The following is a 26678-nucleotide window of genomic DNA, read 5'->3' as shown; positions in this document are numbered from 1 at the left end:
GTCTTGATTCTAAAGCCAAACTCTCACCGTCAGTCCACTCTATAACCAATTACCTGATACTTCTTAGAGAAGACCCCTCAAATATCCTGGATTAGATTCTTCAAACTCTTCAAGTTTATCAAATAGACTAAAAACTTGACCAGAGCTAAATGGAAATTAAGGCTCAGCATGGTACTGGGCAAAACTGAGTGTTCATAGAATGAGGAAATAAGCCACAAGTGAAACACCAAGTTGTCGATGCAATTTATATAACTTTAAAATTTTAACATAATTTCAAACTTACAGAAAAGTCACAAAAGCAGAACAAAAAATTCCTATACACCTTTACCCAAATTGGCTACTTATTAACATTTTGCCCCCTTTGCTTCATTACCAATGTAATTTTATAAACATGATAATGCAGAATAAAATGATTTCATAGCAATTATAATTAATCAAAATTTTTTAAGATAGTTCAAACTCAAGTTAAAGGGAATACCACTTTGCTGCCAGGATCACCAAGTACAAATCTAACCACAACCTTGAATTGGAAAGCTCACTGGATTCAACCAAATCTGAAACCCATACATAACAATGGGTGACCTATGTCAGGACACCCAAAAGTTTCCAAAGTGACCATGGTGATGTCCATTTCAATATGAGCTTTTTTTCCAAAGGAGAATCACTCTAACGGCCTTTGAAAAAATAAATTATTACTGTTAAAACAATATTTTTTAAAAAACATTGCAAATGAAAACAGGACTCCTACCCAAAAAGTAACTGAATGACAACAATCAACTCCCCAAACTTTCCGGCAATAGCAACCAATATGGCTACCACCCAGAAATCTCTTTCTCTTGTGACATTTGAATCTCCATTTCCTCTGGAAATAACAACAAAGCAGTTTCAATTCGATTATTTGGTATTTCTCAAAGCTAACCACGAGAGCCTACGTGACCTCACGACCTTCCACATTTGATTCCACAGATACCGCAATAATTACGTACCTGTGATTCCCTTAAAGGGCTGCATGTGGACAGACCTCCTTTTGGGGCTTGGAGAGGCAGTCGGGTTATAACTGGTTCATGTGGTGCAAAAGCTGTGGGGGAATGGGCTAAAACCACAGTCCTGGCGCAGACTGGACGGCACCTAGGCACAGCTTTGTTGGAGGAGGACATCACCTGAGTACACAGCCTTCCCTGGGAGAATGCACTGTACAAACTCTCTACCAAGTGGTTATGCAGACACCTGACAGCAAGCAGACGCGTTTCCTGGCTTCTTCAACTTGTTTCTGGTTGCCTTCAGCTCCTGCAAATACAACCTGGATTCCCTCAGTAAATATCGGCCAGCGAAGTCACATGAAAAGATAGCTCCAATTCACTCTCATTGGTGGGTTTCCAAGGGTAAAAGAATACAGTCCGTGTCTTCTCAGTCATGAGAAAACCATTGTCACTGAATCTCCCCGGGATGCTTCCTACATCCAACCAAACAAAGGGAGCAACAGCTGAGGTTTTCAGATGAAAAACAAATGTGTCCCGTTGCTGAGAGATGGTGGCCTGAAAGAAAAGGATAAATGAAGTGAAGGAGGAAGGCAGAGCTCTTTATTCTATATACAGCGCCTATCAGAACGTCGATGTGGCTAACAAGCAGTGCATTTCCTACAACTTTGGTTCTGCAGCTGCTAAAGTCATACATTCCATGCACTGTGTCAGATGCTAAAAAATACCTGGAAATGTATTGAAGGCTGTGGAAAATTACCAAACTGTAATCTCAAACCAGGCGGGGGGGGGGGAATATGTAGTCTCCAATTATTAAGAAGAATATTTCACATGAATCTCAAGGCTTTGTAGCTTTTACAGCTTTATATCTTTTTCTCAGGGTCTCATTAAGAGAGGCACATTTCTGCACCAGGGCTGGGTGGTTTAAATGACCTTCTCAGAATCTGTGTGGAGCTGGCTGCAGAGCACAGCCATGATGCTCACCTTCTAGTCTTCTGAGGAGATCCTGCAATCTAGGCAGCAGCCGGCTGGGCATCTCCAAAAGCTCTACCACTAGAGCTCTCTCTCTTTTATTGCATTGTCAGTAAAGTCATATTATTAGTACTTTTTTTTTATTCAGCTCAAATTAATTTGCTTTTCATATTACTCTTGACAGATTTACTAATGTTCATTCTTAGGTATCTATCACATTGTACTCATTCGGAACCATCTAAATGAAATTATTTATTTTCCTATTCATTTGGATATAAGTCCATCCAACTTTGAAATATTTGAAAACATCTTCATAATGTGAATTCTCAGCTTTGTAATCTGACCCTTAACTTTCTTGCTTTAATTTTTTTTCCTTCTTTTTTTAAATTAATTTTTATTGGAGTACAGTTGCTTTACATTAGCACTTTTAACACGTGTGAATCCCACACGATATCAGCAAAGGAGAGCACAGTTTAAGTCTTGTCATTCATTAGCCTCTTAGCACAGGCAGAGAGTGCGGCAGAGCTGCTTCCTGGGGGCTTGTGAGCCTCGCTCACTGTGAGTACACAGTTGAGTGGGACCTGGTATTCAAGCCGTGCATCTGTCATGAAACATGACTCTTCAACATGCATACATGCCACGCCATAGGTCTGACATTATAGGTTATGTGTGACACAAAGAATTTCCAAGGGCAATTTTTACTATATATAACTTAGCCTGAGAGAGCATGCAGGGTTCTGAGTTATTAACAAGAAACCCTACTTTGGTAGAAGCAAAAAAGAAACAAAATGTATTAGGTAGCTCTCAGAGGGTCAGAGATGCAGGCTTGAAGTTAGATGTCAAATTCCCAAATCATGCCACCCACCTATTCTGAGGAAGACCCTAAAGCAGCTGCAGGCACACAGTTTACATGGCTGTCCCTGGCTGCCACCGAGCCTGCAGGGAAGCCTCAGCTACTCTGTCCCAAGGCCAAGGCCAGAAGGGACACTGGCACCTGCTCCCTCTTGTTGCTGCCTTCTTCTGATTGGAAACCTCGTCTCTGCATATCTGACTGCAGAGCCCAGAGCTCAAGCTTGTACTCTGGCTTCAGGGATACAGGGAGGAAAACCCAGTCCCCAGCATCCCCCTGAGGATACTACATCCAAGTGCCTGGCCTACATTAAGCCTACAATAACGTTAACTATCGTTACTATTATTGTTGTTATTGTTGTTATATCCCTTTAGGATAGGCAAAGTCTCATTGAAATCCAACTGAGGTAGGACAAAGGAAAAAGTCCTACCTCTCCCACAGCCCAGTTATCTCAAAGTAATGGAGGCCCAGATGAGGAAAGAAAGATTTTGAAATCCTGTCTAGAGACTGCAAATTTGTCTACTACATAGTTTTGTGCTTTTTTTCTGGAAAGAAGCTATGTAAATGTATGTCATTTCCTTCATATTTGCCCTATATCAGTTGTTACAGATAGATTTCATTATGGGAATATTTCATCATTAATTGGGAAGGAAGCTATGCTTTCATTTCAAGGACTGAGTTTTGATATGATTTCCAAAGCAAACATAAAACATCCTCTCACTTAAGTCTTTTCAATGAAATCTAAAACAAACTTAAAATTGATTAAAAATAGAGAATGAAAATATTTTTCTAGAAAGTTTCAATCACTACATGGAGAGGGGAAGAGGGAAGGAAAGGTTTTCAATCAACTAGACAGATTCCAAGTTTTCTAGCTACACAATTTTTTTTTTTTTTTTTTTTTTTGCGGTACGCGGGCCTCTCACTGTTGTGGCCTCTCCCGTTGCGGGGCACAGGCTCCGGATGCGCAGGCTCAGCGGCCATGGCTCACGGGCCCAGCCGCTCCGCGGCATGTGGGATCTTCCCGGACCGGGGCACGAACCCATGTCCCCTGCATCGGCAGGCGGACTCTCAACCACTGCACCACCAGGGAAGCCCTAGCTACACAATTTTTATAACAACACATCCTATCCCGATCATCCCTTTTTTTCCCTTGGCAGTGATAAAGAGATCTGGTGATTGAGCAACATGGAAGCAATAAATCAGAGAGTAGAGTGACAATTTTTTAAATGAATAGACTCTCCTTAAAAATGCAAAATTAAGAGTGCTTCTACCGGGCTCCAATGTTTCCTGGCTATGGACTTTAAACACGTTACTCGGTCCCTCCAAGCAGGTTTGCTCACTTGTATATGCAGATGATAATACTTGACGGTTGATGCAGTAAAGCCCCCAGGACAGACAGAGCCTGGAACCTAGAGGAGGAGCAGTCAGTGGTGATGACTCCTGCTGCCTTGCCCTCCACTGCACCAGCCTGACTCGGGAGATGTGATGGGACAGCAGGAGTGGCAGGAACCTTAAGCTCTGACAAATGCTGAATTAGAAATAAACATTATTTGCTCTTTGCTTCCAGTGGGAAGGGGCCAATCTTCCCCGGGTCCCAGGTAAGCTCAGTACCAAGCAGAAATTTTGCAAAAAAGCAGGACAGTTCCACAAAGCCACGGTGACCCCAGACCCCTGGTGCTTACAGTGATATTTGCCTTGTGGAGCCCCTTGGCCTCCTTTGGTGAGGACAGGAAGTGATAGTTGGTTGGGCTCAAGAGCTCCGTGTCAGTTGACAGGTAAAAGGAAACCACACAGCTTTGTCGTGTACAATTTGTACATCCTCGTAATAATTCAGCTACCGGCTTCTCATAGAGAACAGCAGACTCCCCTGCTTTCATCACAAAAGGCTTAGTCGTCTCGGAGCACACGGGCTCCAGGGAACTCCATGTGTGGACTCTCACCTGGGGAGAAACAAGACAGAAAAAAACCAAACATTCTTAGTTACTATTTTTTTTAGAGAATAATAGTAGTAATAATAGATGAAAGTCAGAATAGCAGAACCGGTTAAGAGACTGGGAAACTTGGGTTTAACCTCAGCCCCACCAAGTACTTGTCATGTAACCAAGAAGTTAACTTCTCAAAGTATCCATTTCTTCAAACGTAAAATGAGAATAATAACAGCACTAACTCCACAGGCTGTTGTGAGAATTAAGCAAGTTATGGAAGGCACAGGACCTGGCGCATTATAGTTAATTCATAGACTTGACCTGTTCTCAATGTCCTCCTAACTGTAGCCATCCAAGACTTCTTTGAGTTTCTATCCTTTCTTTTACCTAAAATTGTTTTAAATACAAGTTCATTTTTCCACATATATATTCTGAATAATTTTACTGATTTCCGCTTTAACACACTGTTTTAAATGATTTCTTTTGGTAAAGTTTAGCCTATTTCCAGCTTCTCATGATTATAAATAACCTTAGATCTAACTGGCATTTTACAGTTTACAATGCACAGTCATCTAATGACTGTATTCACTATCCATAGAAATCCTTTAAGAAGGCAGGCTGGTGTCATTTTACAGATGAGGAAACTGAACCAAGACATTAAGGTCACAGAATAAATAGCAGAATTTTTCCCTGAGTATAGGTTTTCCAATTCCAAGAACAGCTCATTTTCTGCTGCAAGCACTAGAGACATTTTGATACAAATTAATTTCTCTTTTCTTTTTTCCAAAAAAAAATAGAACCAAATAACTAAAGAAATCTAAAATTCGCCCTCTACCACAGAGAGAAAAATATCCAAGCAACTTACAGTCAGCATCATCTTGTGGTCTGAGTGAAGGTCTGACACACCGTAGATGAAAAACACATCTTCATTCTCAAAACCCACCGGCAACAGCGGAGCGAAGAAATGCCGAGCAAAATAATGAAGCATTTTCCACTTTCCTCCATACTCTAAAAGTAATCAGTTGGGTTAGGAAACAAGGGTCAAGCCGTCGGAGTCATCAACCACGTGGCCCAGCTGTGTAACCTGTCATAATTCAGGGCACTGAGCATAGACGGGAGAGCTGACAGTGGAGGGAACCCATGTTTGTTGAGGGCAAGTAGCATTTTTGGACATCACCTCATGTCAGCCTCAAATCTGAGTGAGGCAGCCATTAACATCGCACTTTTCAAAGGAGGAAATGGAGCTCAAGCAGTTAAGTCAAACATGCCACTGGCAGTATTTTGAGCCCAGACCTGATTCCTAGCTAGCACTTTCTCATATGCAATTCTGCTTCCAGGAGCTCAATGTACCGATGTTCCTTTTCCCTACATACACATGAAAAAGGGAGTCAGTAGCATTGGCAGTGAACATCTGTTACAAATATTCATTTCGCTAGTGTTACTTAGCAAAAATACTATTATAGAGGCTGGCCAAGATGGTGGAGTAGGAAGACCCTGAGCTCACCTCCTCTCATGAGCACACTAAAATCACAACTATTTACAGAGCAACTATTTATGAGAAAGACCAAAATCTAGCAGAAAAGATCATCTACTACTAAAGATATAAAGAAGGAACCACAACAAGATGGATGGGAGAAGCGGAGTTGCACATAGTCAAGACCCACACCCCAGGAGTGGGTGACCCACAAATGTAAGAATCAGGGCTTCCCTGGTGGCGCAGTGGTTGAGAGTCCGCCTGCCGATGCAGGGGACATGGGTTCGTGCCCCGGTCCGGGAAGATACCACATGCCGCGGAGCGGCTGGGCCCGTGAGCCATGGCCGCTGAGCCTGCGCCTCCGGAGCCTGTGCTCCGCAACGGGGAGAGGCCACAACAGTGAGAGGCCCGCGTACCGCAAAAAAAAAAAAAAAAAAAAAAAAAAAAAAAAAAAGTAAGAATCATTACAACTGCAGAGGCACTCCTCAAGGAACGAGGGGTCTGAGCCCCCTATTGGGCTCCCCAGCCCAGGGATCCTGCACCAGGAAGACAAGCCCCCAGCCCCAAGAACGTGTGGCTTTGAAGGCCTGCAGGGATTAATTTCAGGAGTCCCAGAGGGCTGGGGGAAATAGAGACTCCCCTCTTAAAGGGCTCACACAAAATCTCACACACTCCAGGAACCAGGGCCGAAGCAGTAATTTGAAAGGAGCCTAAGTCAGACTCATTTGCTGATCTTGGAGAGTCTTCCAAAGAGGCAGCAAGCAACTGGAGTTCACCCTGGAGACACAGACACTGGCAAGCGCCATTTTGGAATCCTCCCTCTAGCTGATTGGCACCAGGACCCAGCCTCACCCACCAGCCCGTTCACACCAGTACTGGAACGCCTCAGACCAAGCAATTAGCTGGACAACCACCAGCAGACAGGCTGCCTTAAGACCTCCTGAGCCCAAGGCACCTCAGGACATGGTCCTGTCCACCAGAGGGCCCAGGACCCAGTGCCATACAACAGTGTGCAAGCACTAGCCTCAGGACCCCCAGGGCCTGGCAGCCAGAAATCCTGGGACCCAGCTCCAGCCACCAGCCAGCCAGCACTAGCCCCAGAACATCCTGGGCCTTGGCTTCATCCAACAACAATTCAAAATCAGCTCTGGGACACTGGGCCCTGCAGCCAGAGACCCTAGGAGTCAGCTCTGCCCACCAGTGGGCCAGCACTAGCCCCAGGACCCAGATTCACCTACTGGCTCCAGGGTCCCCTGGACACCAACTCCACCCACCAATGGGCAGACACCAGCCCCAGGACCACTGCAGCCCTACAGCCTACCTTGTTGGACACAGCCAACAGAGTAGATTGGCACCAGCCCCAGGACCCCCGGGCCTGGGCCCCACCCACCAGCAGACCAACACCAGCTCTGAGAAACCTTGGATGCATCAGCCAGCTGCCCTGGGATCCAGCCCCACTCACCAATGGGCCAGCACCAGCTTTGGAATACCCCAGAACCTGCAGCCAGCCATATCAGGAACTGGCCCCACCCACCAGCAGGCCAACACTAGATCCAGGAACCCCAGCCCTATAACCACCCACCCCAGAACCTGGCTCTGCCCACAAGGGAAACAGCAGTAGCCCTGGGACCCTCCAGGGTTCTGCAACCAGCAGCCTCATGACCCAGCCCCACCAACCAGTGGCTGGCAGGGTCCACACAAGGCAGGGCCTGGAAACCAACAGGGCCAAAGGCCAGCCATGCCTACTAGACCAACAACATCGGTAAGCCCACCACACAGAAGGACCCATGCACCCCACATAGGGGGCACCCCTAGAGCGTATAGCTCTGATGACCAGAGGGGAGTGAGCTGCTGGGACGCACAGTGTACCTCTTACAAAAGGCCACTTCTCCAAGATCAGGAAACATTACCAACCTACCAGATACATAGAAATAAAAAAAGAGCAAGTTCGGCAAAATGAGGCAACAGAGGAACATGTTCCAAACAAAGGAAGAAGATAAAACCCCAGATGAAGAACTAAGTGAAGTGGAGATAGGCAATCTACCTAAGAAAGAGTTCAGGGTGATGATCATAAAGATGATCAAAGAATGCACGAGAGGAATGGAGGAACACAGTGAGAAGTTTAACAAAGAGTTTTAAGATATAAAGAACTAAACAGAGAAGAAAACTACAACAATTGAAAAATACACTAAAAGAAATCAACAGTAGATGAAATGATACAGAGGAATGGATCAGGGAGATGGAAGACAGAGTAGTGGAAATCACTGAAGCTAAACAGAAAAAAGAATAAAAAGAAAAGAGAACAGTTTAAGAGACCTCTGGTACAAAATCAAGTGCACTAATATTCATATTATAGGGTCTCAAAAGGAGAAGAGAGAGAGAAAGGGGCAGAGAACATATGTGAGGACACAGTAGGCTGAAAACTTCCCTAACCTGGGAAAAGAAACAGACTTGCAGGTCCTGGAACAAAAACAAGATCAACCCAAGAGGTCCACACCAAGATACACTGAATTAAAAGGGCAAAAGTTAAAGAAAGAATATTGAAGAGGGAAAAGCAACAAGTTACATACAAAGGAACTCCCATAACGCCATCAGTGGACTTTTCAGCAGCTCTGCAGGCCAGATGGGAGTGGCACAATAAATTTAAAGTGATGAAGGGAAAATCTACAAGCAAGAATACTCTACTCAGCAAGACTTCCATTCAGATTTGATGGAGAAATCAAAAGTTTTACAGACAAGCAAAATCTAAGAGTTGGGCACCACCAAACCAGCTTTACAAGAAATGGTAAAGGTATTTCTCTAAGTGAAAAAGAAAAGGCTACAAATAGAAACATGAAAGTTATGAAAGGAAAAAGCTCATTGGTAAAGGCAAATATTAGGTAGTAAATCAACCATGTACAAAGCTAGCAGGAAGGTTAAAAGACAAAAATCATCTATATCCACAATAATTAGTTAAGGGATACACAAAACAAAAAGATGTAAAATATATCAAAAACAATAATCAGGACTTCCCTGGTGGTCCAGTGGTTGGGACTTCACCTTCCAATGCAGGAGGTGTGGGTTCGATCCCTGGTCGAACCAGGGAGCTGAGATCCCACATGACTTGCAGCCAAAAAAACAAAACATAAAACAGAAGCAATATTGTGGCAAATTCCATAAAGAGTTTAAAAAAAAAACAATAATCATGGCGAGGATGGGGGAGTAAAAATGTAGGGTTGTTAAAATGTGTTTGAAATTAAGAGATCAGAGACTTTAAATAATCATATATATTATACTACATTACATTATGTATAGATTGCCATATATAAGCCTCATGGTAACCACAAACCAAAAATCTACAATAGATAAACACCAAAAAAGAGAAGGGAATCCAAACATAACTAAAGATAGTCATCAAATCAAAAGGGGAGAGAAGAAGACAGGAACATCAAATCAAATCAAAAGGGGAGAGAAGAAGACAGGAACAAAAAAAGAACTACAAAAAACAACCCCCAAACAACTAACAAAATGGGAGTATATACCTATCAATAATTAAATGTAAATAGACTAAATGCTCCAGTCAAAAGGTATAGAGTGGCCAAATGGATATTAAAAACAAGACCCATACATATGCTACCTATAAGAGACTCATTTTGGATCTAAAGGTACACACAGACTGAAAGTGAGGGGATGAAAAAAGGTACTCCATGCAAATGTAAATAGAAAGAAGTTGGGATAGCACTATTTATATCAGACAAAATAGACTTTAAAACAATGACTGTTACAAGAGACAAAGAAGGACATTACATAATGACCAAGGGATCAATCTTATATAACAATTGTAAATAGATATGCACCCAACACAGAAGTGCTATATACATAAAGCAAATATTAACAGACACAAAGGGAGAAATTGACAGTAACACAGTAAGAGTAGGGGAATTTAATACCCCACATATATCAATAGACAGATTATCAAGACAGAAAATCAATAAGGATAACACTGGCCTTTAGTGACACATTAGACCAAATGGACTTGATAGATATTTAGAACATTCCATCCAAAGCAGCAGAATACACATTTGATTCAAGTGTAAATGGAACATTTTCTAGCACAGATCACACGATATGCCACAAAACAAGATTCAATAAGTTTAAGAAAATTGAAATCATATCAAGCACCTTTTCCAACCACAACCCTATGAGACTAGAAATCAATCACAAGAAAAAACTGCAAAAAACACAAAGATGTGGAGGCTAAATAATATGTTACTAAACAACCAATTGGTCACCAAAGACAAAGAAGAATCAAAAAATACTTGGAAACAAATGAAAACAAAAACACAATGATCCAAAAATCTACTGGAGGCAGCAAAAGCAGTTCTAAGAGGGAAGATTACAGTGATACATGCTTACCTCAGAAAACAAGAAAAATTGCAAATAAACAACCTAACCCTATGCCTAAAGGAACTTAGAAAAAGAACAGCAAACAAAACCCAAAGTTGGTAGAAGGAAGGAAATAATAAAGATCAGAGCAGAAATAAACAAAATAGAGACTTAGAAAAAATAGAAAAGATCACAGAAAACAAGAGCTGGTTCTTTGAAAAGATAAACAAAGCTGATAAAACTTTAGCCAGACTTATCACAAAAGAAAGAGAGAGGGCTCAAATCAATAAAATCAAAAGTGAAACAAGAGACAATACAACTAATACCAAAGAAGTACAAAGAATCATAAGAGACTACTATGAACAACTACACACCAACAAATTGGACAAGCTAGAAGAAATGGATAAATTCCTAGAAACATATAACCGTCCAAGGCTGAATCAAGAAGAAATAAAAAATCGTGTTTTTTATTTCAGACCAATTACTAGTAAGGAGACCGAATCAGTAATCAAAAACCTCCCAAAAGGGCTTCCCTGGTGGTGCAGTGGTTAAGAATCCACCTGCCAACGCAGGGGACACAGGTTCGAGCCCTGGTCCGGGAAGATCCACATGCTGTGAAGCAACTAAGCCCATGGGCCACAACTACTGAGCCTGCGCTCTAGAGCTCGTGAGCCACAACTACTGAACCCGCGTGCCACAACTACTGAAGCCCGTGCACCTAGAGCCCATGCTCCACGACAAGAGAAGCCACTGAAATGAGAAGCCTGTGCACCTCAACAAAAAGTAGCTCCCGCTTGCCACAACTAGAGAAAGCCCGCGCGCAGCCAAAAAAAAAAAAACCTCCCAAAAAACAAAAGTCCAGGACCAGACGGCTTCACTGATAAATTCTACCACACATTCAAAGAAAAATTAATACCAATCCTTCTCAAACTCTTCCAGAAAATGGAAGAGGAAGGAAGCTTCTGAACTCATTCCATGTGGCCAGCATCAACCTGATTCCAAAACCAGGCAAAAACCATATGATCATCTCAATGAATGCAGAAATAGCTTTTGACAAAATTCAACATCCATTTATGTTTTACCACAAATGGATGGGTATGGAGGGAACATACCTCAACATAATAAAGGCCATATATGATAAGCCCACAGCTCACATCATACTCAACAGTGAAAAGCTGAAAGCACTTCCTCTAAGATCAGGAAGAAGACAAAGATGTCCACTCTCCCAGTTTTATTCAACATAGTATTGGAAGTCGTAACCACAGCAATCAGACAAAAAAAAGAAAAAAAGAATACAAATTGGAAAGGAAGAAGGAAAACTGTCACTGTTGGCAGATGACATGATACTATACTTAGAAAATCCTCCTGCAGTATAAAAAAACAAACAAACAAACAAAAACAACTAATACTAAATTTTCTTTGGGTTATTTGTATGGAAATATGTTAATATAAATGTTTCAGACATTACATGAAAAAAAAAAAGAAAGAAAATCCTAAAGACAGCACCAAAATCTACTAGAGCTCATCAATGAATTTGGTAAAGTCAAAGGGCACAGAATTAATATACAGAAATTTGTTGCATTTCTATACACTAACAACAAACTATAAGAGAGGAATTAAGTATACAATCCCATTTACCATCACATCAAAAAGAATAAAATACCTAGGAATAAATCTAACTAAGGGGGGAAAATACCTGTACATGGAAAATTATAAGACACTGATGAAAGAAACTGGAGACAACACAAACAAACGGAAAGAGATACTGTGTTCATAGATAGAACTAACATTGTTAGAATGACCATACTACTCAAGGCAATCTACAGATTCAGTGCAATCCATATCAAAATACTAATGGCATATTTCACAGAACTAGAACAAATCATTCTAAAATTTGTATGGAAACCCAAGAGACCCCAAACAGTGAAAACAATCTTCAGAAAGAAGAATAGTGCTATAGGTATCATGCTTCCAGACTTTAGACTATACTACAAAGCTAGTCATCAAAACAGTACAGTACTGGCACAAAAACAGACACATATATCAATAGAACAGAATAGTGAGCCCAGAAATAAACCCACACACTTATGGTCAATTACTCTACGACAAAGGAGGCAAGAATATACAGTGGAGAAAAGACACACTCTTCAATGAATGGTACTGGGAAAACTGGACAGCTACATGTAAAAGAATGAAATTAGAACATTTTCTCACACCGGTTACAAAAAATAAACTCAAACTGGATTAAGGACCTAAATGTAAGACCAGAAACCATAAAATTCCTAGAGGAAAACACAGGCAGAATACTCTGACATAAATTGTAGCAATATTTTTTTGGCTCTGTCTCCTAAGGCAAAAGAAACAAAAGCAAAAATAAACAAATGGATCTAATTAATCTTAAAAGCTTCTGCATAGCAAAAGAAACCATAAACACAATGAAAAGACAGCCTACTGATTGGGAGAAAATATTTGCAAATGATACGACCGATAAGGGGTTAATATACAAAAATATATAAACAGCTCATACAACTCAATATAGAAAAAACAAACAACCCAATCAAATGGGGAGGACACCTGAATAGACATTTTTCGAAATAAGACATACAGATGGCCAACAGGCATATGAAAAGATGCTCAATATTGTTGATCATCAGGGATACAAATCAAAACCACAATGAGGTCAGAATGACTATAATCAAAACGACCACAAAGAATAAATGTTGGCAAGGATGTGGAGGAAAAGGGAACCCTCCTACAGTGTTGGTGGTAATGTAAATTGATGCGGCCACTATGGAAAACAGGATGGAGGTGCCTCAAAAAAAACTAAAAATAGAACTATAAGACCTGGCAATTCCACTCCTGGGTATATATCCAAAGAAAATAAAAACACGAATTCGAAAAGATACATGCACCCCAATGTTCACTGCAGCATTATTTACAAGAGCAAAGATGTGGAAGCAACCTAAGTGTCCATCAACAGATGAATGGATAAAGAAGATGTGGTATATATATATATATATATATATATATATATATATATATATGCAATGGAATATTACTTGCCCATAAAAGTATGAAATTTTGCCATTTGCAACACATGGATGGACCTGGGGGGTATCATGCTTAGTGAAATAAGTCAGACAGAGAAAGACAAATACTCTATATGTTATCATTTATATGTGTAATCTAAAAAATGAAACAAATGGATGAATATAACAGAACAGAAACAGACTCACAGATATAGAGAACAAACTATTGGTTACTCGTGGGGAGAAGGAAGGAGCAAAGTGCAACATAGGGACAGCAGATTAAGAAGTACAAATGACTATGTATAAAATAAATAAGCTACAAGGCTATACTGTAGAGCACAGGGAATATAGCCAATATTCTATAATAACTTTCAATGGAGTATAATCTATAAAATTTTGAGGGCTTCCCTGGCCCAGTGGTTGAGAGTCTGCCTGCCAGTGCAGGGGACATGGGTTCGTGCCCCGGTCCGGTAAGATCCCACATGCCGCGGAGCGGCTGGGCCCATGAGCCATGGCCGCTGAGCCTGCGCGTCCGGAGCCTGTGCTCCGCAACGGGAGAGGCCACAACAGTGAGAGGCCCGCGTACCGCAAAAAAAAAAAAAAATTTTTTTGAATCACTATATTGTACGCCTGAAACTAATATTGTAGATCAACTATACCTCAATAAAAATAGATAAATAATAAATTAAATATTTTTTTAAAAAAATAAACTTACTTAGAACTCAAAGTCTCCATTTCCCATAGGCACAAAATCCTCTGAGTGAAACAAAGCAACCACAATCACAAATATGGCTGGTAAGTTCAGACTGGAGGGGAACATCCAAACGCATGACAATTAATGACAATTCCTCAAATACAATTAGAAGCTATCAAGAACCTGCAGAATCCTGTGCCCTGTTGGCACCTCCAGTATGCTAAACCCACAAACTAAAAAATATTTCAACATGCCTCTATTTCAGAAAGAAGATCCTTCTCCACAAAACACTGCATCACCGGACAGCTTCAGAGAGAGGTATACAGTGAGAGGGAGAGAGAGTAAGATGAGGAAAAGCGGGTGGGAGAGACGGGGAGAGAGGATGGGGGAGCACTTCCCGAATTCACCAGTGCAAGCTGTTGAGATGAAGGAACACGGTTTTGAGGTTCAGGCTAGAACTAATTTCTTTAGGTTTTGCAAAAGTTCAACTCTCCAGCACTTCAATTCCAACTCTTAGTATTGCCCCTTAAAAATAACAATGAGAGGGGAAGGGCGGAGAGGCCTTTCCAATTAGATCTATGAAATGAACTGGAACTTATATTTGGAAAGTTTTCTGATAAATGGAAAATGGCTTGGACCCGAGATAACTTACATACTCTCACGTGCAGCATCCATTACAGGAGAAAGACTTCAAATGCGTGGTTGCAGCAATCAAGGCCACAAACAAAAGACATTCAAGAGGACAGCAGCTGAAGCAAAAGGTCTCAGTGATACACACCTTAGTTACTAAACGGTGACACCCCCAGGAGATGGTGACCCTCTCCTCGAATGCATTGTCCTGCCAGAGTTTAGAAGGCAGACAAATTCTTACTCTGCCATCATACTCTTAAATCCTTTCTGAAGAACAGAGGGTCATTTAAGGGAAGAGTTACAAAGCCTGGGCTCTCCCATTTCTTGAACCGAACTCAGCTTCAGAAGACCACCACCTTATCCGCAGACAGGAAGCAGGGTCAGGCTCCAAGTGTCTCTGAACAATATCTCTTTCTCCAGTTCAAGCGTCCCAGAAAGGCTACTCCCCTAGCATCTACCCCCTGATTCTCATTCAATACCCTTTTCTCTGGTTGGTGTAGATAAAGAGTTTGATCAGGGAAACCTGATCAAGACTGCAGAGGTGATGAGCATTATTCAAAGCATGTGGGGAAGGAACTCTGATCTGCATTCTCAGCTTGTTTAAGAGCCTCACCCAGCAAAATGGCCTACTTACTTTATGGCCTTGCCTCATTTTTGACCCCAAACTTTTGTTTATATCATTAACTGAACTTGGCTTCAAATCACTTCTAGTGAAGGCCAACATTCACTATTACACCTTACTTTTTTTTATGCACCAAAATGGATGAAATCATTCAAACTGCAAGTACAATGTCAGCCATCTCACCTGTTCCTCATTGAACAGACAGGTTCACCTGATAACCCTTCTTACTTGGATTTCTCACTCAATTCCCTTTTCCCCAAGAGATCAACAGGGCAAAAGAAAGATGACCTGATGGACTTGAAGGGGAGTCAGCAAAGGGACATTTTAACACTCAGCTGGGCCAAACTTCCCTGTGGTTGGATTCTCCTAAACAGAAGAAGGCGTGCTTATGTCAATCTCCTTTTGCCCTGGAAAGTCCTCTTAAGTAAATTCTAAGCAACAATCAGAAGACACATGGCTGAGATCTTCATGCACGAATCTTTCCCTTCCTTCGCCTGCTTTTGCGGCTGCACAGCTCAGAACTCATAGTGAGGCTGCCTCTAAGGCTCCTGGAAAGACTGTGAAGGTGGGAGAGGAGACTGCAGCTCCGAGACCAGCAGCTGGACAGCCTCCTCTCCCTGGAGTCCTGCTTGGGTTCATCTGACCCCTCCAGCTCTGTGCTCTCTCAGTGCCTCTCCCCACAGGTATGGCTTTCTCTTACTCACACAAAGAATGCTGAAACACTTACCCAGAGAAGACCAGGAAGGAGCCTGCCAGATGTCATTCAACTGCCAATAAAGTGCTCCCATGGTGTGCCCTTCTCCATCCACTATCTCGCTGCGACTGCGGCGGTAGAATTCAGTTTCTGTTTTGACACACTGGGCCTGCATCACCTGATTCAGGGGAAAACATTACAACACAGGTGTTTTTCAAATGAACTTATCTGCAATAGAAATAGACTCACAGACATAGAGAACAGACTTGTGGTTGCCAAGGGAGAGGGTGGTGGGAGAAGGATGGAGTGGGAGTTTGGGACTAGCAGATGCAAACTACTATATATAGAATAAACAACAAGGCCCTACTGTATAGCACAGGGAACTATATTCTGTATCCTGTAATAAACCATAATGGAAAATATGAAAAGAATATATATCTATGTATAACTGAATCATGTTGCTGTACACCAGAAACTTACAACATTGTAAATCAACTACACTTCAACCTTAAAAAAAAGGTTATTCAGAAAAAGAGAAGCTTAGTCCATTGCAAGATTTTTAAAAAACACAGGTGTTTTTGCTTGAGGTAGGCTGTCTAGATCTGAGAAAATTATAGGCTTGAATAAATTTGGGAACTTAATTACCATTATATATACCATCATTATACTAGATCTGGAACCAACCCCTTAGTATGAGAAGCTGTTGTCTATAACAGCTGGGTTTGGGGGGAAGCTTGGTATTGGGCTTAACAATGGGTAATCAGGTAATCGTGGAAATAGGATGGTGTAAAAGGTTCTTTGCCAACGATAGTGGAGGCGATGGAAAACAAAGACTGTGATTCCAGAGCAAATGCTATATGTAGTCAAACACTAAGTTTTGGGCAGTGATGGGTTTTACTAACACATTCGTGGCTATTAAGAAAACAGTTTATTAGAAAAAAATTCTATAGAAAAAGAACTATATTATGACTCTGATATTGTCAAATCCCTAACCCCTTTCTTCTAGTCAAGCAATTGTTTTTATATCATGCCTTTTGATAATGTAAAACTTTTTATGAATGCAATTCCTTCGTTATAGCAGAACAGATGGTAAACTGCAACAAACAGACAAGTAAATTTAGTTCTTATTTAAGAGGCATGAAAAAACTTCATGCAAGACCCTTAATTACTGTCATCATCATTGAAAAACCAGTCTCCTTTATTGCTGCTGTTACTGACACTGTGGGTATCACATCTCTTAGCTTGGAGCTGTAGTTAGGAGAGGCTCATGAATAAGAGGTCACTGGGCTCATTAGGAGAGGTCACCAAGGAGAACCTGGAGAGACAGTCAGAGCTGCAAGGATTCCCCAGTCAGAGAAAAGGACGGCCTTAGAGTAGGGTCTGAATTTTCACAGAGGAGGAAAAAGAGGGATGCATATATGGCCACTAGAAGACTAAGTTCAGAGGCCTTCCTAAAACGCTAGAAAAGCTCCACTGAAGCCAGACCTTTAGATCGAGGAGAGCTGGCCAGTGAGGAAGTCACAGATGAAGTTACAACTTACATGACGCAGAGCTGTCAAACTCCAGAAGGGTAAAGCGAGAAGAAATCATGGCCGTTCAGTAAAAATTTAATAAATACCTACAGTGTGTGTTGCATGCTGGTAACGGTAAGCCCCGCTCCCAGGAAAAACAGACAGCCCACTCTTGTGGAGCGTATTGGCTTGTGTAGAAGACAGACCTTAACCAAAGAATCACACAGATATATGGAAACTTTAAACAGTAATGAGGGCTAAGAAAGAGAGGTGTGTGAGGTTAGGAGCCTGGATAGGAGGGGAAATGGGTCTAACTGAGGAGGGGGATTGGCCTCGAAGTACAGGAAAGAGAAGAAGAGAGAGGGCAGAACCCCGCAGCCAGAGAGGACACGTGTGGTGAGAGGAGAATGCACAGCAAAGAACTGAAAGAGGGCCAAGGCAGCCTGAACTCAGAGAGCCGGCAGCAATGGCGGCAAGACTGGTGGGATGCAGGGGCCAGACCTGGGAAGGTTTGGGATGCGTCCTAAAGGCAACTGGAAGTCACAGAAAGCTTTTAAGCTAAAGGGTGAAGTGACCAGACTTGCATTTGCAACAGGCGCCTCTGACCGCTGAAAGGAGTCAGGGGACTAGAGGGCATTCAGGGAGACCATTTAGAAATCTATTATAATCTTCTAGGCAAGAAGTGATGTTACCTGTGAGCAGGTAAAGAAATACCCTTTCTTGGGCTTCCCTGGTGGCGCAGTGGTTGAGAGTCTGCCTGCCGACGCAGGGGACATGGGTTCATGCCCCGGTCCGAGAGGATCCCATATGCCGCGGAGCGGCTGGGCCCGTGAGCCATGGCCGCTGAGCCTGCGCGTCCGGAGCCTGTGCTCCGCAACAGGAGAGGCCACAACAGTGAGAGGCCCGCGTACCGCAAAAAAAAAAAAAAAAAAAAAAAAAGCCTTTCCATTCAGGAACCAGACCACGGGGAGCACAGCACTGATAACAGGCAAACAACATTCTAAAGAAAGTAAGAATCTCACGAACAGAGTGGCAAGGGTGCCAGCTCAAAATGACCACAGGATACTCTCTGAATATATTAGTCTAGCACTAAGTCAAGGAATGAAATATGAAAAATAGGCCTAAGAACTATGATCTATAACAGTCAAGTTAATCTGCAATTACGAGATAGCCTGGGACCTGGGACCCTTCACCAGAGTGCTTGCACCTGGACAAACGTCTCCTCAAGCAGCAGAATGCAAAGAAACTATACAGGACTAAAACTAGCTGCACACACTCACAGTGGGAGCAAATTATGAACAATCAGATACAAAAAGGCCACAAACCAACTGCCATTTCTGAGGTGTCGGAAGCAAAAGCAGGGTACTGCTCATGACCCCTGCACACAGCACCACCAAGGGGTGCGCAGACCACCTAAACTACGCCTCCCAGCCAACCCACCAGTCCGCCTCCAGCCTCACCCCTTTTAAGGAGCCAGGGAACCAATGGCACCTGTTACTTGTTTTCGCTCCCTCATGCTGCAGCACAAGTCCTGATAAAATCTTGCCTGAAATTCTCCTCTGGCCTCTTATCAATTTCTACTGATTAAGAGTCCAAGGACCCCAGTGAGTAACAATTAGACTCAGGATCTCTAACCAAGTTCCTTCTAAAAATACCAATCTCGTCTGAACTAAAGAAGAAAGAGATTTATCTACTTCTAGGCCTGGATAGCTAGGCACAGAGAAATCAAGTCCCTTGATTAAGCGTTCACAGGTTTGTCGAGTTATTGTAGAAAATCAGTGTTGTGGAGCGATTTCTAGAAAGTTCAGTGAAGATAAAGCAGCCAAATGAAATCTTAGTAGAAACAGATCTGAGGGCAGCACCAATTATCAATGCATGCCCACTAGAGATTTAACCTCACATCAGCATGGAAAGTAACCTTTGTATTTGTTTTCAAAAGTTGATAATATCTGAACTTATTTAAATCACCTGAGCCCCCAAATAACGTCCCCACCAACCAAGCTAAAATTGGCCCATGGGCACAAAATCAAGCCAGCCACAGTCCCTGCCCTGCAGCACACACACCCGAGGCACTGAACAACAAGAAGTCTCTGTTCTCATCCTGAGATTCCTGAAAAATCGACTAAGGCTTTATGGACTGTGTGTAAAGGGATCACAGGAGGAAAAGATGAGGAAGCCCTCATCACACCAATAAGGAACACACAGGGAGAGGCATTCTGATCCCCAGACACTCCAGAGGTGCTAGCCCAGCCCTGAAAGGCCAAGCACGGGCATCAAATGGCCACCACCATGGACACTCCACTTTGGGTGTTGGCCGACAATTCTGGAACTTCCAGGATCTGAAGTATCTCCAAAGCCTGGGCCATTCCTGATACACCAAGGAAGCCAAAGGACCTGCAATATTCTGCTTTGGGACTTGGTTCAGCGTGGACTCACGAGTAGAATGGAGGGAGGGGCGTCACTCAAGAAGTTTGGGGGCTTCCCTGGTGGCACAGTGGTTGAGTGTCCGCCTGCCGATGCAGGGGACACAGGTTCGTGCCCCGCTCCGGGAAGACCCCACATGCCGCGGAGCGGCTGGGCCCGTGAGCCATGGCCGCTGAGCCTGCGCGTCCGGAGCCTGTGCTCCACAACGGGAGAGGCCGCAACAGTGAGAGGCCCGCGTACTGCAAAAAAAAAAAAAAAAAAAAGAAGTTTGGGACTGGAATCCGTTTCCTTGGATCCAGATTTATAAACAGGGTGATATAGGAGAAAAGTAAAAATCAGAATTTTGAGGTGGGGAACAAAACATCAGTGTATACCAGAGTAGGAAATTAAGTCATCTCTTTCAGGCAAAAATAAAAACTTCTAGGACAAAGCCATATCTATTGAAACAGTCATGCTTGTGCTTAGTTGGATCTAATGCAAAGGACAATTAGATATTTTACTGATGGGCTTGGTAGAGGTGACCTGCATTTTCTTCATGGTGAATTTAAGCTTCTTTTCAGGGGAAAAAAGTCTGATGAGTGGCAAATTTTTTACAACGCTCCAAATTCCTTCCTGATCTTTGTTAACACATACTGTAACTTATATACATTTATATTGTATTCTACTCTCACTTAATTTTCACATGTGTACATTTCCATGTGATGCCCTGGCATTTTCTATATATCTCTGTGCTCTAAATGATTCCATAGTTATACCATAGTTTGATGAATCATTCTCCAATAATTATTCGGCATTTGAATGGTCTGCAGATTTTTTTCTTTAAATACAAGAGCAAAGAACATTTTATGTCCAAATTAATTTCTTTGCCTCTTCTGTTGTCTCTTTTGATAATAATATACGACACATTTTAAAGTCCTTGTTGCACATTGCTATATTATGTTCCAGTCAAGAGGCTGCCATAAACTGCTAGCCTCCAGGCAGAACTCAGCCCCACGCAGGTTTTATTTGGCTCACAGAGCGGGTGCTTTTCGTTTCTTCTTGTTGTCGTTTAATGTCTTAAGTCAGGGCCTGTATGCTCCATTTTGCCACAATCCCCAATATTCAGACTCTCATCCATTGAAATTACCCATCTGGCCCCTACAAACATTTGAGTTTTCAGTCCCTGAACTATTTCAATTCTCAGAACTACCTGCAAAAAATATTTATTTCTGTATATCTATTCTAACAATTTCCTAGCTGTAATTTTTTTTTTTTTTTTTGCAGTACGCAGGCCTCTCACTGTTGCGGCCTCTCCAGTTGCGGAGCACAGGCTCCGGACGCGCAGGCTCAGCGGCCATGGCTCACGGGCCCAGCCGCTCCGCGGCATGTGGGATCTTCCCGGACTGGGGCACGAACCCGTGTCCCCTGCATCGGCAGGCAGACTCTCAACCACTGCGCCACCAGGCAAGCCCTCCTAGCTGTAATTTGCCTTTTCTGGTTTAATAGGTAAACATTAGCAATCCTTTTAAACTTAAAAAAATTTTTAAGGCAAGCAGGACTCCTAAGCCTTGCGAGGAATGAAAGGAAAAGGGCACTAGGCAAGCTCTAACTAGTAGCCTATCACACCTGAGTTTAGTGTGAAAGTGATAACCAAGGCTCTTCAGTGGTCCGGGTTCTGGCACATGCACCATGCAGTACCCTCCACAGGCAGATGGTGCCATGCCTAAAACATGGATCTGGGTTTATCCAAACCAGTGGGTGCCAGTTAGGGCTAATGAATGACACCTTTGTTCATAAAAATGCAGAAGGCCATTGCCCACTATCCATCTTAAAGGGAAAATGTACAATCCTACTTCCCTGGGAAAAAAAAAATCTCTGCAACTGCCTCTTTCCCTTTAAAAATTGTACCTGTATTTATATATTCTTGCATCTTTTCCTAAAGAAAGCAATCTTTATATATGAGAAGGATAAATGCTTAGTCATTTCCTAGGTTACTCAGTCCCACTGTTAGCAGACAAATCTTATTTTAGTTCAAAAATATGCCTATTTTCAGCAGCTTGCTTGATTACACTTATGAAATCAGTCTCCTTAGAGAAACATGGTATGGGAAAAAGAAATTGGACCAGGACACCAAGACCTAGGTTCCAATTCTAGCTCTGCCACTGTGATGAAGGCTGCTGTCTACAGAAACCCATTCTCCCCTTCCTCCAGAGTGATAGAGTTGTAGCTGGGCTACATGCTCAGAACCACACCCTCTACCCTTGGAACTAGGAGAAGCCATGTGATAAGTTCTCCTGATACGATGGTATTTATATACTTTATTTACTTAAAATTATCCTGACAATAAGAATCTTCCAATAAAGCCATTTTTTAACTGGATATAATTCATACTATACAATTCACTCTTTCACAATTTATAATTCATTGGTTTTTAGTATAGTCACAGGTTGTGCAACTCTCACCACTACTGCATTCCAGAATATTTTCATCATCACCCTCTAAAATCTGTACTGGTTCATCTGTGCCTGCTCACTCTCCTCTCTCCTCTGCTTCTGGAAGCCACTCATCTACATTCTGTCTCTATGGATTTGCCTATTCTGGACATTTCACATAAGTGGAATAATACAATATATAGCCTTTTGTGACTGGCTTCCTTCAGTTAGCCTAAAGTTTTCAAGGTTCACCCATGGTGTAGTATGTACCAGTATTTCAAACCTTTTTATTCTGCTGAATACTATCTCATTGTAGGGATATGCCACATTTTGTTTATCCACTTATTGGCTGACAAACATTTGGATTGTTTTAACTTTTTGGCTATTATGAACATTTATACACAACTTTTTGTGTGAACATGTTTTCAATTTTCTTGGATATATACCTAAGAGTAGAATTTCTGTGTCCTACGGTAACTGTTTAACTTTTTAAGAAACTGACAAACTTTTCCACAGTAGCTGTACCATTTTACATTCCCACCAGCAACATTTGAGGTTTCTAATTTCTCCACATCCTAACTGTGATGGTTAACTTTATGTGTGAACTTGACTGGGTTAAGGGATGCCTACACAGCTGGTGAACACTGTTTCTGGGTGTGTCTGTGAGGATGTTTTTGGTGATTCAATAGACTGAGTAAACAAGGTCCGTCCTCACCAGAGTGTGAGCGTCATCCAGTTGGTTGATGGCCTGAATCAAACAAAAGGGTAGAGGAAGGGTGAATTCTCTCTCTCTTCTTGAGCTGGGACACAGCTTCTTTTACCCTCTGACACTGGAGCTCCTGGTTCTTGGGCCCTGGAACTCTGGGACTTAACACCAATGGCCCCTCAGTTCTCAGGCCTCAAGACTCAAACTGAATTATACCACCGGCTTTCCTGCTTCTCCTTCTTGCAGATGGCAGACAGTAGGATTTCTCGGCCTCTGTAATCATTTGAGCCAATTCCTATAACAACTTTCCTCTTTTATATGTCTACATATATCATATTGGTTCTGTTTCTCTGGAGAATTCTGATCAATACACTTACCAATACTTGTTATTTTCTTTTTTTTTTTAATTCTAGATATCCTAGTGGACATGAGTGGTATCTCATGTGGTTTTGATTTGCATTTCCCTAGTGACTAATAATGTGCATCCTTTCATGTACCTATTGGTCATTTTCTTTGGAGAAATGTCTCTTCAAATCTTTTGCCCATTTGTAAATTAGGTTGTCTTCATTATTGAGTTGTAAGAGTTCTTAATATATTCTGGACATTACATCCTTATTAGACATATGACTTGCAAATTTCTTCTCCCATCCTGTGGATTATCTTTTCAGTTTTGTGATAGTGTCCTTTGACACACAAAAGTTTTTAATTTTGATGAAGTCCAATTTATTTTTTTCTTCGGTTGCTTGTGCTTTGGTGTCATATCTAAGAAACTGTTACCTAATCAAAATTCACAAAGATTTATACCTATGTTTTCTTCTAAGGGTTTCATACATTTGGATCTTTAATCCATTTTAATTTTTGTATACAGTGTGAGGTAGAGGTCCAAATTCATTCTCTGACATGTGTATATTCAGTTATTCTAGCACCATTTGTTCAAAACACTATTCTTTCTCCATTTTATTGTCTTGGCACCCTTGTAGAAAATCAATTGACCATAGATGTATGTGTTTATTTCTGACTCTCAAGTCTTTTTAATCAATCTGTATGTCTGTCCTTATGCCAGTACCACACTGCCTTCATTACTATAGTTCGTAGTAAGTTTTAAAAGCAGGAAGTGTTGGGGGCTTCCCTGGTGGCACAGTGGTTGAGAGTCTGCCTGCTAATGCAGGGGACACGGGTTTGAGCCCTGGTCTGGGAGGATCCCACATGCCGCGGAGCAACTAGGCCCGTGAGCCACAACTACTGAGCCTGCGCGTCTGGAGCCTGTGCTCCGCAACAAGAGAGGCCGCCATAGTGAGAGGCCCGCTCACTGCAATGAAGAGTGGCCCCCGCTTGCCACAACTAGAAAAAGCCCTTGCACAGAAACAAAGACACAACACAGCAAAAATAAATTAATTAATAAACTACCCCCAACACCTAAAAAAAAAGCAGGAAGTGTTTTAAACTTGTTCTTCTTTTTCAAGATTGTTTTGACTATTCTTAGTGCCTTGCATTTCTATATAAATTTTAGGATCACTTTGCCCATTTCTCCAAAGGCGGTAGTAGGAATTTTGATAGGAGTTGTGTTGAATCTGTAGATCAATTTGGGGAGCTCTGCCATCTGCCATCTGACACATTTTAAGTCTTCTAATCCATGAACACAGAATGCCTTTCCATTTCCTTAATTGCCATCAATAATGTTTTGTAGTTTTCAGTGTGCAAGTCTTATGTCTCTTTAGTTAAATATGTTCCAAAGTATTATATACTTTCTGAGACTATTGTTTACTTAATTTAATTTTCAAACTTTTTATTGCTTAAAATACAACTGATATTTGTATATTGATCCTATATCAATAGGATTTTAGCAAAGTTGCTAAATTATTAGTTCTAATAGGTTTTAGGTAGATTTTTTATGGTTTTCTATATATAAGATCATTCATCAGCAGATATAGTTTTACTTCTTTCTTTCCAATCTGGATGCCTTTTATTTCATTTTCTTGCCTAATTGTGCTGACTAGAATCTCCAGTACAATGTTGAATAGAAGTGACAAGAGCAGGCATCGTTGTCTTGTTCCTGATCTTAGGGGGAAAGCTCTCTTTCTTTCACTATTAAATATGATATTAGCTATGGGTTCTTCACAGATGCTCTTTTTCAGGTCAAGGAAGCTCCTTTCTATTCCTAGTTTGTTGAATTTTTTTATCATGAAAGGGTGTTGGATTTTGGCTAGTGCTTTTTCTTCATCTATTGAGAATATCATGTAGTTGTTTTTCCTTTATTCTATTAATATGGTGTATTACATTGATTGACATTCATACGTTGAACCAGCCCTGCATTCCTGAGATAAATCCCACTTGACTGTGATATATAAACCTTTCTATATGCTGCTGGATTTGGATTATTACTTCGCTGAAGACTTTCTTCTGTCTATATTCATAAGGGATATTGGTCTGTAGTGTACTTTTCTTGATATGTCTTTGTCCAGTTTTAGTATCAGGATAACAATGCCTTCACAGAATGAGTTAGGAAGCGATTTTGCCTCTACTATTTTTTTGAAGAGTTTGTGAAGGATTGTGTTAATTCTTCCTTAAATATTTTTTAGAATTCACTAGTGAAGCCATCTTTGAGGGAAGTTTTTGAATTACTAACTCAATCTCTTTAGTTGTTAAAGGTCTATTCATATTGTCTATCTCTTTGTGTGTGTGTGTGTGTGTGTGGTACGCGGGCCTCTCACTGCTGTGGCCTCTCCCATTGCGGAGCACAGGCTCCGGACGCGCAGGCTCAGCGGCCATGGCTCACGGGCCCAGCCGCTCCGCGGCATGTGGGATCTTCCCGGACCGGGGCACGAACCCTCGTCCCCTGCATCGGCAGGCGGACTCTCAACCACTGCGCCACCAGGGAAGCCCTTGTCTATTTCTTCTTGAGTCAGGTTTCATAGTTTGTGTCTTTCTAGGAATTTGTCCATTTCATTTAGGATATATCACTTGTCACAGAATTGTTTACAGTATTTCCTTATCACCCTTTTTATTTCTGTAAGGTCAACAGTAATGTTCCCTCTTTCATTCCTGATTTAGTAAATTGAGTCTTCTCTCTTATTTTCTTGGCCAAGCTAGCTAAATGTTTTTCAATTTTGTTGATCTTTTCGAAGAATTAACTTTTGGCTTTGTTCATATTCTCTATTGTGCCAAATTTCTGAAGTCTGCTTTACTTAACTGTTAAAAATTGATGTTATAATTCAACCAACCACCTCAGTAGTTATAGAATTTCCCTTATCTCAATTGTGAAGAGATTTAATATTATAGTTTAAAAAGCAGAAAACTGCTCCATTCATTGCCCTGAGAACTTGGGAAAAGCCTTTCTGAGCCTGTTTCCTCATGTCTAAAATGGAAGCAGTAACAGAGATGTCTAGAGATGTTA

General features: G+C 41.7%; 1 protein-coding gene across 1 annotated transcript in view; it reads right to left on the bottom strand.

Moving 5' to 3' along the window:
- Positions 1-1310: 1310 nt before the first annotated feature.
- The window catches only part of MANBA (mannosidase beta), a gene marked incomplete at both ends in the record, with an annotated part of 144998 nt that continues 119630 nt past the window's right edge, over positions 1311-26678 (bottom strand). Inside the window, 4 exons of the mRNA XM_079719116.1 lie at positions 1311-1535; positions 4482-4739; positions 5590-5732; positions 16266-16410. Coding sequence (XP_079575242.1) covers positions 1311-1535; positions 4482-4739; positions 5590-5732; positions 16266-16410 — 771 coding nt within the window. The remainder of the gene's footprint in view (positions 1536-4481; positions 4740-5589; positions 5733-16265; positions 16411-26678) is intronic.

The sequence above is a fragment of the Hyperoodon ampullatus genome (assembly GCF_949752795.1).
Source record: "Hyperoodon ampullatus genome assembly, chromosome: 1".
Lineage (NCBI taxonomy): Eukaryota > Metazoa > Chordata > Mammalia > Artiodactyla > Ziphiidae > Hyperoodon > Hyperoodon ampullatus.
Note: the sequence above shows the minus strand (reverse complement) of the source record. Positions and strands in the feature narration are given on the sequence as shown.